The 12,253-nt window shown below is 41.1% G+C and overlaps 1 protein-coding gene across 15 annotated transcripts in view; it reads left to right on the plus strand.

The window, feature by feature from the left end:
• Positions 1-5,351, plus strand: part of BLTP1 (bridge-like lipid transfer protein family member 1) — a 105,716-nt gene extending 100,365 nt beyond the window's left edge. For all 15 annotated transcript variants that reach the window (XM_028744747.2, XM_028744736.2, XM_028744744.2 and 12 more), the window contains 6 exons: positions 1,247-1,498; positions 1,989-2,192; positions 2,436-2,630; positions 3,859-3,993; positions 4,310-4,475; positions 4,726-5,351. In XM_028744747.2, the coding sequence (XP_028600580.2) occupies positions 1,247-1,498; positions 1,989-2,192; positions 2,436-2,630; positions 3,859-3,993; positions 4,310-4,475; positions 4,726-4,942 (1,169 nt within the window). In that variant the 3' untranslated portion in view covers positions 4,943-5,351. The remainder of the gene's footprint in view (positions 1-1,246; positions 1,499-1,988; positions 2,193-2,435; positions 2,631-3,858; positions 3,994-4,309; positions 4,476-4,725) is intronic.
• Positions 5,352-12,253: the final 6,902 nt, after the last annotated feature.

Below are 12,253 nucleotides of genomic sequence, written 5' to 3' on the forward strand. Positions count from 1 at the left end.
AGCCCACCCACTAAGTAAGTCCCCAATTCATAGGCTGACACATTTCTCAAGCATCTCCCACCCCACTTAACCTGGCTGCTCCTGATAATGTGGTAGCAAGTGGCTGGGCAGTCTCTTTCCCCCTGATTTTAGAAGCCCTTGATAAAAACTATATGGCCCAGAGGTTTCTTGCATAGCAGCATGCCGGGTGCAAGTAGCCCTGGGATAATATAGTTTAACCAAAGGCTATTAATTCAGGGCTTGTTGGGACAGTGGAGGGAAGTAGAATTATTTGACTTTCATTAAAATACAAAGCAGAGGAGAATTTACGGGTTGTAATGCTCACCTTGCATTAGATGTGAGTATTATGAGCCTACAAACCTTGTCTCCAAGCCCGGAAATGTGTATCTCAAAAACATCTCTATTTTTAAATGTGTGTGTTAAAAAAAATATGTATCCTGCTGTGAGAACCCGCAAGAACTTTGGCATAAGTCCTTTGAGGTGAAAACTCATTTTTCCTTTCTACAAACGGAAGGTGTTTTGAAGCACAAAGTACTTCTAAACATCTAATCTACTTACATCAGCATTGCAAGGCACAAAAGATGAGCAAGCACTTTGCATCAAAAGAGCCATACTACTCAATCAAAATAATACTTTATTTTGGGCAGACTACCCATGTCTTAAGAGAGTGAATTGGTATGCAGAGTACCAGTGTATGGGAAAGTGAAGTGGTATGCAGCGTTGTAAAGTGCGTGCTCATTCTTTATGCCTTCGTTTTTGATGCAAGTTTAGATTAGATGTTTAGAAGTACTTTGTACTTCAAGCTACTTCCGTTTGGGTAAAAGAAAATAGAACTTACCTCAAAAGACTTTAGTCCATGTTCTTGTGGTTTTTCACATCATGCATTTTTTAAACACACTCATTTAAAAATGCTATTGAGATGCATATTTTTATTTAGTAGTATAGCTCTTTTTATGTTTCTATATGGGGGTAGTCTAAGTTTTATAAATCTACGTAGATAGTTTCAAGAATCCGTTCATACCATTGCTGCTGATCTCTCTGCAATAAATGTACCCTCAGCTTTGGAAGAGCCTGACCTATGTATATATAATTAATGTGTATATTTCTGGATAGGCTCAGAAGTTTTAGATTCCCTAGACACACACACACACACACACACACACACACACACACACACACACAAAGGCACAGATTCTGTTAAGTAGATATTAATTCCACTGTTTCTTCTGTATGCTTTCCTCCACAGTACTAGATGCAGCACATCATCGTCATTGGCCAGGAGTTTTAAAGGTGGTGTCAGGGTGCCACATATCCTTATTTCAGATTCCTTTACCGGAAGATGGAATGCAGTTTGGAGGCTCTATGAGCCTGCATGGAAATCACATGACATTGGCATGTTTCCATGGACCTAATTTTCGTTCAAAATCATGGGCTCTGTTTCATCTTGAAGAACCTAACATTGCCTTTTGGACAGAAGCACAAAAAATTTGGCAAGAAGGTATCAAAACTTAGTTCTCCTTTCTTTTTATAGATATTTTTTATCCTTTTAAGTTGTAAATTCTACAAGTGCATTAAGTGCATAGATCTGGGCTGGACAACTTCATACTCTGGGCTGACCTCTTGGGCCAAAGCTTGGCTGCATGTGGAATCATGAGACCAATGAGTTTATAACCCAATGACTACTCAGGAACAGGAGAGGTTTTTTCCATGACTTCTTGAAGCTAGATGAATTGTGGTTGTGACAGTCTAGTATTCTATGAGGCTAGTGATTGCATGTCTATATACTGACAAGAGTTTCCAGACAAAGGAAAATACCAAAATAAATATCTGATACAATACATGGTGGGAGTTTTTCTCTACTTCCGATTATTGCATACATGCTCTGTAATTATGCAAAGCACACTTTTTTTGTTAAAAATTACATTCAACATGATTAGGCTCTTCAGTAAGCAAATAACCGTGTTTTTAAACCACCCCCACCCCTCCAGGTTCTAGTGAACATTCTACCTATGTTGTGCAAACACTAGACTTCCATTTGGGTCACAATACTATGGTCACAAAGCCATGTGGAGCCCTGGAAAGCCCAATGGCAACCATCACCAAGATCACAAGGAGGCGCCATGAAAACCCACCACATGGAGTGGCAAGTGTGAAAGAGTGGTTCAACTATGTTACAGCCACAAGGAATGAAGGTGAGCTCTTCTACCACATTTCTGCTTCCTGATCTGGTTATTGCTGGTGGAATTGCATGAATTTACAATTCAAAGTGAAAGAAGGTGGGGCAGCAGCATACTAACCACATAGACTACAGAGTTCAGCAGAACTATGCTGAATTAATTTCAGTTATAGTATCTGAAATGATCTGTGAGTAGCAGTGATAACAATCCGAAGCCCAGTGAAATCAAAACATAGCTCTACTTCCTTTGTATTTGCAGAGTTGAACCTTCTCCGAAATGTTGATGCAAATAACCCAGAGAACAGCACAACAGTGAAAAGCTCTAGCTTGTTAAGCGGATTCAGAGGAGGCTCCAGTTACAATCATGAGACCGAAACTATCTTTGCATTACCAAGGATGCAGCTGGACTTCAAATCTATTCACGTTCAACAGCCACAGGAACCTTTATTACAAGGTAAAGGGTGATGTGTTATACCTTCTGAACTACAAACCTAATTCATACCTTATGAAAAGTTAATTGAGTATTATTCAAAATCTGAGATAATCTGGCATAAAAGCATTAAACATATAAACTGTTTTTTTGTGATGTAGACCATTTAGCAATCCGGTTCAATAGCTGAAAAATTAGATCAGTTCTAACTGTTTAATCCAAAGGAAAGAAAGTACAGTGGACCCTCCGGATACGAACTTAATTTGTTCCGGGGGTCCGTACGTACCCCGAAAAGTCCACATCTAGAGGTACCGCTTCTGCGCACACACGCGGCACGATAGAGCACTTTTGCACATGCACGCACAGCGAAACCTGGAAGTATACACTTCTGGGGTTGCCACGTTCGCAACCTGAAAGTTACGTTTCCTGAAGGGAACATAACCCAAGGGTCCACTGTAGTAAGTCTGCAGTCTCTCTGATCCCACAAGCAATGGCATATATACCATTTAATGGGCTTCCTTGACACCAGTTGCACTGTACTAGCGTCCTATTTAGAACTTCTGGTGTGTGGGCCTAATTAGGCTCATTAGAGCTTCTCATTTGACCTGTAAGGCCATTTCACCCAAACTACAGCTACCTGCACTACACCTGACATCAAGCATTGCACCTGGAGTGGGGTTAGGTAAAGGAGGTTTGCTGGCATCACCAATAAGCTGATCAATGGGGCCTGCAAAGCCCTATACAAAACCCTGGGCCAAGACAGCGCTTTGAAAGAGGCTTCTGAAAACCCAAATATCAGAACTTTAGCTTAATTTTCAAAAGTCCCTTTCAAAGCACTGCTTAAAATACCACTTTGAAAGTGGATTCTGAAGATCCCTGTGGGCAAAATAGTCACGTGATATAATTGTGATATCAGGTGACTGGCAGATGGGTGTCTCCACCCCACTTGTCAGACTCGACCTCCGAAGGGCAAGAGAGATAACAGTCTGGTCCACCGGCCAGATCCAGTTCCCACTCCTGGTTTAAAACTTCTTTTTGGAGATGTGGTGCAGAGCAGTAGTTGTAATATCATCTTGAAGCCAGTGTGCACCTGCCTCGCCAAGGAGAGATGCGAAATACATCAGTAGGATTTTTATTTTAAGATCACCCTGCAAATGATTAGCACTTTTTAAATACTACCGCATTTTAACATTTGCCATTAAAAAGTTTGCATGCAAATCACCTCTGCCAAAATTATAACATTTTGTTACAGATCCCAATGCTAAGCCAAAAGTGGAGTGCAGTGTCGTTACAGAATTCACTGATCATATATGCGTAACTATGGATGCTGAGTTGATAATGTTTCTGCATGACCTGGTATCGGCTTATCTTAAAGAAAAGGAGAAAGGTATGTAGATCAATTTCGGGATGATTTGGAAATGATACACTTCACAAATAGTTAATGAAGCCTAGCATATTAAAATAAGCATTTTTTGTAACTACAGTGTATTACAGTTAAGATACTATATGTAAACATGCCTTGTAATTATATTGCTTTTATTTTTATATTGTAAACCGCCCTGTGATCTTTGAGTGAAGGGCAATATAGAAATTTAATGAATAGTAATTATAATTAGGAACATCTTTGGTCATTACATTAACAATTCAGTCTGCAGTTTAAAGAAGTCTAATATCTATTCCTTACTGTTTTTACCCTTTTCTAGCCATCTTTCCACCTCGTATTTTTTCTAGTCGGCCGGGACAGAAAAGCCCCATCAGTGTACTTGATGAGAGCTCTGCTGAGAAGGGAGCAGAAGAAAGTATTACTTACACTACTGTGGATTGGAGAGAATTTATCTGCAATACATGGCATCTGGAGCCCACACTCAGGTAAATGTGTCATTCTGTTTGCAGTAAGATTGGGAAAATTGGAATGTTCCCACCCTTCCAGATTGGTTCTACATAGTGAGAGAGAAGCAAGGGAACCTTACATTGCAGTGCGGAGTGCTTCTGTTTAGCATTGCAGCCACTTCATTCTGTTCCCCATGCCCTAATTTTTTTTCTCTCCCCTTCTCAGTGGTCATGTTTATTTCCTTTGCATGTTCAGATATTGACAATGCTAACATATTTTAACTTTTAGATTAATCTCCTGGACTGGAAGAAAAATTGACCCAGTAGGTGTTGACTACATTCTTCAGAAGCTAGGCTTCCATCATGCAAGAACTACTATTCCTAAATGGCTTCAGCGTGGGGTCATGGACCCACTGGACAAAGTTCTGTCAGTTCTCATCAAGAAGCTTGGCACTGCACTACAGGATGAGAAAGAAAGGAAAGGAAAAGATAAAGAAGATCACTGAGTTAACAGGGCAACTGAAAGAACCCAGCAGTTTTTTGCTACTTTATTTAAAACTTGATTTACGTTGTGAATAACTGTTTACCGTGGTGTACATGATGCCATTTTGTATTCAGTCTAGTACTACATGACCAATGTTTGTGAAGAAAAACTGTAAAGCTGCTGTTTAGCATTCACAATTGTATTATGTGCAATATTTTGCATCTCTAAGCTACAGATTAACTGTGAATTTTCATAACTTTTATTTGCCATAACACTGAAAAAACCCTTTTGGATAATGTGATTCCCTGAATGGCTTTTTCTTGTCAATGTAGATTGTATAAATTCTATATGTATTTAATTTATGGAACCGTGATTGCTATAGTGCTAAATCATTTTAAGTTTGTTATACTTGGAATAAAAATTAATGTCAACATGCTGGTCTTTTTATTATTATTTTTTTAAAAAATGTTTTCATAGGAGTGCTGAGAGTGAGGCAGGCAGGCGAATAATGACAAAAATGTTAACACTAAATTCAGTGTGATCAGCATTTTGCCCAAAGCATTCATGGGATTTGCCTATAGATACAGTGGTACCTCAGGAGAAGAACTTCGTTCCGGAGGTCCGTTCTTAACCTGAAACTGTTCTTAACCTGAGGCACCACTTTAGCTAATGGGGCCTCCCGCTGCTGCCGTGCCACTGCCGCACGATTTCTGTTCTCATCCTGAAGCAAAGTTCTTAACCCGAGGTACTATTTCTGGGTTGGCAGAATCTGTAACCTGAAGCATATGTAACCTGAAGCATATGTAACCCAAGGTACCACTGTAGTAGCTTTGAGAAGTTGGCTGTGCTGTGACACCTTCCTAAATAATCATTTACAATGAAGCAAACAAATCAGAAGAAGTTGAATGTCTCAGACAGAGACTTGCAATGAGAACTCAGACGCTACACCCATGGCCTCCTGCAGCTCTAGTACTAAGTCTGGACTTGCTGAAGGAACTGAGAGTACATCTCCCTTGAAGTCCAGAGGAATGAGGGGGAGGGAGAATTTGCCACTTAATCCCACCTCCTCTGGCCAGGAGTGAATTAAGTGGCAAAACGTAGTGAGCCCTAGAGCTCCCATAAGGACCTTGCTTCCCTGTCACTGTGTAGAACAGGCTTCCTCAACCTCGGCCCTCCAGATGTTTTTGGCCTACAACTCCCATGATCCCTAGCTAGCAGGACCAGTGGTCAGGGATGATAGGAACTGTAGTCTCAAAACATCTGGAGGGCCGAGCATGAGGAAGCCAGGGGTTGAACCAATCCGGAAGGGTGAGGACCTGCCTCCCATTAGAGATATAGAAGATTGACCCAGACAACTAATCCAAGAGATGGATAACAAATCAGAATACCCTCTGGGAATCCCGTGTCATGAAGTGGCAGGTCGATGGGAAGGGGGTCTTTACAAGCGGCGTAGGTGGGACTGGGAAAGGAAGTGCTCTCAGGGTGATGAAGGATGAAGAGGAGATTGGGGTCAGTGCATAGGAACCACAGCTGCTGGACCCATCACCAAAGGGCCCCCTTTCTGCACGAAACACGGCAGGCTGAGGCGTAGGGAGCAGCAGGAGGGACGCTCCAGGAGGCTGAGGCAGCCAAGAACCATAGCCTAGCTCCCATATAAAAGGGTAAAAGAGTATTGGGAAATAATTCATAATGAATTGAAAAAAATCTTTAAAAGTACACACACACACACACACACACACACATATATATATATATATATATATATTGTGTGTGTCTGTGTGTGTGTGTCCTTTTTGTTGGGGATAATTCAGTTGGAAATTCCCATGTGTCAAAAAGTTATTTTTGTATGCCACTATGTTTTGTTAGCCCCAAAATGGAAAACGAGCAAGGTCCCAACTAAAGTAGAATTTAACTAAAGTAGAACTTAAACTGATGGAATATGCGCAGCTTGCAGACCTAACATATAGAATAAGAGAACAAGAAGAACATACGTTTAAAGAAGATGTTTATTGAATATATAGGGGGGGGGTGTATACTTGAAAACATTGGCAGCATTAAGATAAAATCAACAGTGTAAATAAGTTTTGATGGATGTAATAATGGAATATTGAATGGTTTAGTTTATGTAAAATAGGCAGGGATTTATGTTTTGCAAAATGAACTATGAAAAGAGAAGCAGGGAAGTCATTGATATATTAAGGTGGTTTAAATGAATATTCTAAAATGTAAAACAGAAAATTTAATAAAAATTATAGTAAGAAAAAAAAAGATCCACAGCTCAGCTCCCAAGCTGGCCAGCTGGGACATATTAGCTCTGAGAGGAGGTGTTTGACTCCTCAGCTGAAGTTGGCTTGAAACAGGTGAGGGTCACCTGCCTCATCAAGCCCAGATGCTGCAATTAGCAGGCAAAGAACAAAAGGCAAGCAGAACTGAGATGCTGGGTCTGCTTAACTGCCTGTGTTGCTGGACTTTGACTGGGATACTCCTGGACTTTTACGGGACTGTGCTTTGGGTTTGACTCTGGACACTATCCTGGACTTGGAGTGACGCTGGACTGTGCTTCCTGATCTTTGGACTTTGCTTGTGTGGACTGAACTTTGGATTTGGCATAACGACTCGCTGCCAGGTAGGCCCAGGGTCCAGAACATCCTGAAGAAATAAAACATTTTAATATTAGGGATTTCTTAAAACAATTTATCTTTTTCAAACCATCCAAGATCCTTGCTGGTCTTGATGGCTTCTGATATTTTCATCACCTCATTTTTTAAATTTAGTTATAAAATTTGGGGATGAGGGAGGACAGGTTGAGGAGGATTTCAACTTGATTTGCCAGGGACTGTAGAAAATAAAGCATATTAACATTGGAATAACATTTTCACACATATCCCTAAAAAGTGCCTTCAAACCCAATGTGAATGTCAGCATGGGTCCAAAAAGTATTCTGCCCAATGAAAAAAACTTGCCCAAAGCTTCTGAACTCCTTCAGGCAAGCTAAAATGTTATAGCCAGGGAAACAAGAGCCACTGGGAGTTTGTATACTTTGCATACAAAGAAGAACATCACAGAAAAGGGAAGACCAACTTAGCAGCATCCATCAGTTACAGCAGTGATGGCCAAACTTGGCCCTCCAGCTGTTTGGGGACTACAGCTCCCATCACCCCTAGCTAACAGGACCAGTGGTCAGGGATGGTGGGAATTGTAGTCCCAAAACAGCTGGAGGGCCAGGTTTGGCCATCACTGAACTAGAGGATCAGCAGCTGGTAAGGCATTTATGTTCATTGTTTCAACCACAGGCTGAACTTGGTGTGTAAGAATATAGATGCTGGAAACTTCTGTAGTCTTCTCTAATGGCTATACATATATGTATCTTGTTCTTATTCATTTCATTGGATAAGGCAAAGACAATCAGAGAACAGAATTATTAAAATGACTGTCAGATTCCTGCTGGGTGTGTCAGATTGCGTCTGTTTTAGCTGTGCAGTCAGCACTTCCTGTAATTTTAATTGCTTCTGAATATAATCAGTAATGATAAGCAAATTTGGAAAGAAGTGCAGAGGCTTGTGGCATTCTAAGCCAAACAGATTTTGGTTTTGTGTTTTGTCTGAACCTTTTTAGAGACGTCCTTCTTGAACTAATAGTGGTATCAGATTACCGTATTTGCTAAAATCAGATTGCGATGTGACTCAGATTTGTGTCCATGTTAATTCTCTGGTTGATATGTTGCAAGAATGGGGCAGGGAGGAATTGACTAAAATTGTGGCGATATGGATGATAAATGTATAAAGATATTGTTAGATTGACAAAATATGAATCAGAATCCTTCGGCCTTGAAACTTGTCAGTCATTTTGCATAAGTGCCTAAGTATTGGCTTATGCAGTTTATTTAGATCTACATTCTCCTCACTCTCTTACAGTGAGTGACAACCTAATCTGCCAGAGATGGGTGTTTAGATACACAATCACATGCATTCTTAGGTGTACAGAGCTCAGGTATCTGTTCTTATTTTTCCTTACACTGAGAGTCCACATTGCTGGCTCTGCCTGCACTGGTTCAAAAACAACTGTTTTCTTTAAAAAGTATTGTTTCGGTCTGTTGAATTTGAATGTGAAGTGACTCTGCGCTGTTTGAAAGCCTTTTTCCTAACTATAATTTGGATTTGGTTAATATATGCTCCATACAAAATTATTGCATAAATTAATCAGTATTTACATGATTTCTCATACTTTGGCTATGACGCTTTAAAATAAGTGAGGCTGAACAGTTTAAAAGTGAAGAATTGTGTGACTGGCAATTATTATTTTGCTGGGTTTGGTACCTGTTTGTAAGGGCAATGCAAATTACCATGCCATCACCTTGCTTTAAAGGTTGGTTGCTTCTATTCTGGCTTTAAAAACCACAATTTTCCTTATTAATCATTGTGAAACTTTGTGGGCTTTTTTTTTTCAGTTGTGGGCACTCAACTTTTTAAGCCTGTAGGAAACTACAGCAGCAGAAAACCCCACAAATAAAGTGGCAACCAAATATCTGATCTACCGATGCTACATTATGGAAAACAGGTCTGGTATTTTGCGCATAATTGTGTTTGCGTATGGAAGCAAGTTGGAAATTGTATCAGGTGTCTTAAATATTTAATGTTATTTCAGAAATGATGTTGATTACTTAAGAATTTAGAAGGAAGGGCTTGAAGACTGCATGGTCTTAATCACGCACAATAGTTTGCCATTTAAATTAATTCAGCCAACTTCATAAAATGTTGTGTGTGATACATTAACGTCCAAGAACTAGCAAGCACACAAATGTTCTACTGCTTTTGTTGTCCAAGTGGTTAAAATGTGCAAACCAGTGACTAAACGTATATTTAATGCCATTTCTTTGAAGTTTGTGTCCCCCTTAAGGAGTTGATTTATATATGTGAAAGATATACAGTGGTACCTCAGGTTACATACTCCGCTAACCCAGAAATTGTGCTTCAGGTTAAGAACTTTGCTTCAGGTTGAGAACAGAAATTGTGCTCTGGCGGCATGGTAGCAGCAGGAGGCCCCATGAGCTAAAGTGGTGCTTCAGGTTAAGAACAGTTTCAGGTTAAGTACAGACCTCCGGAACAAATTAAGTACTTAACCAGAGGTACCACTGTATTGGAAAAGGCTTTTATTGTGTTTAAGCTGTTTTCAAGAGTCTTCATAAGCTAAGTTTTAGAATCAAAGTGAAGGAAGTTTCATGAATAGTAATGGTCATATGTGGTAACCACCAAGAACATGCTTGGATATGGGTGGCTCCACATGCAGCTGTGTAATATGTATATGACTTACTGCCAGTGTGGTGTAGTGGTTAAGAGCAGTAGACTCGTAATCTGGAGAACCGGGTTCGCATCTCTGCTCCTCCACATGCAGCTGCTGGGTGACCTTGGGCTAGTCACACTTCTCTGAAGTCTCTCAGCCCCACTCACCTCACAGAGTGTTTGTTGTGGGGGAGGAAGGGAAAGGAGAATGTTAACCGCTTTGAGACTCCCTAGGGTAGTGATAAAGCGGGATATCAAATCCAAACTCTTCTTCTTCTTCCTCTTCTTCTGCATGGAGAGTCTTTATGGTGTCTGCTGGCCCCAAAATTGAAGTGGAGCTGTACAGTTGCAGAAGCAATGGGGCAAACAGCTTTTATACCATGTGAAGCCACTGTGGTCTAAATCACTGAGCCTCTTGGGCTTTCCGATCAGAAGGTTGGCAGTTCGAATCTCCGTGACGGGGTGAGCTCCTGTTGCTGTGTCCAAGCTCCTGCCAACATAGCAGTTTGAAAGCACGCCAGGGCAAGTAGATAAATAGGTACCGCTGTGGTGGGAAGGTAAATGGGGTTTCCGTGTCCTTTGGTTTCCGTCACGGTGCTCCATTGCACCAGAAGTGATTTAGTCATGCTGGCCACATGACCCGGAAAGCTATCTGTGGACAAACGCCGGCTCCTTCGGCCTGAAAAGCAAGATGAGTGCTGCAACCCCAGTCGCCTTTGACTGGACTTAACTGTCCAATGGTCCATTACCTTTTTACCTTTTTGCATCACCTTCATTTTGATATTTTTGTGAATGAAACAGGCCTGAGCCTGACTTACACTGTAACATGTAAAAAATAAATAAATGCTTATTTATTTGACTTGCTGTGTTCTGATTCACATTTAGGAATTTTCCTTACTAATTAACTGGAGTAGCCTGCACGATGCTCTCCTCCTGGTTTACAATTTCCCCCATCCCTGACCACTGGCCATGCTGACTGGGCCTGATGGGAGTTTTCGTCCACCAAGATCTGGAGGGCATCACATTGACTGCTCCTAAATCAGTGTGTGTTGGAACAAATAGACCAATAAAGCATTGGATGCTTTTGTTAAATGCTGTGAATTGTTGTTTGACTTGTGTGGCTGAAATATACTAATTTGTTCATTTTCACTGGAAAGTTTGATTTCCCCCACCCCTGCTCTCTTTAGTTATTCATAACTAAACATTTTCAGTATGCCATTTTCTCCATAAGCATCTGTTCCCACAACTCACCTTAATGCCAAACGTCATGCACTCATGCTGCTGTGTTAACACTTTTTAAATATCAAACAGTGCGCTGGGTTCATCACAGGACACAAGTGACAATAGATCTGAGGAAGGTGCGTTCTAGCTCCTTTTAGTCTAGGAAAAAAATCACTGTATATACCAGGAGTGGGCAATCTAAGGCCCGTGGGCCAGATGCGGCCCAATCGCCTTCTCAATCCGGCTCCCGGAGGGTCTGGGAATCAGCGTGTTTTTACATGAGTAGAATGTGTCCTTATAGTTAAAAAGCATCTCTGGGTTATTGGTGGAGCCTGCCTGGTGTTTTAGTAGAATGTGTGCTTTTATTTAAAATGCATCTCTGGGTTATTTGTGGGGCATAGGAATTCGTTCATTTCCCCCCCCCCCCAAAAAAAATTAGTCTGGCCCACCACAAGGTTTGAGGGACAGTGGACTGGCCCACGGCTGAAAAAGGTTGCTGACCCGTGGTATATACCCAACCCTTTGTGGCCATCCCATGTCTAGCAGTAAGAGAGAGAAAGAGAGACTTCCCAGTGCTCTCAGAGCTCATGTGCAGAGAGCTTAAAAGCAGAGAGCTTATCACCTGTTGTGATAAGAGCTTTAAGGCTCTCTGTCTTGGTGGATGTGGACCATAGCTGTCAACTTTCAGATTTGAAAATAAGGGATCAGCAGCCTCACCTGTCCCGGGGACAGTCTACGGGATATCTAACAATCCAGGATAGCAGCGGGAAGCAGCGCTGCAATAAGCGAATTTTCCGCAAAAAAAGGGAAGGTTGACAGCTATGATGTGGACT

Source organism: Podarcis muralis, chromosome 9, assembly GCF_964188315.1.
Source record: "Podarcis muralis chromosome 9, rPodMur119.hap1.1, whole genome shotgun sequence".
NCBI lineage: Eukaryota > Metazoa > Chordata > Lepidosauria > Squamata > Lacertidae > Podarcis > Podarcis muralis.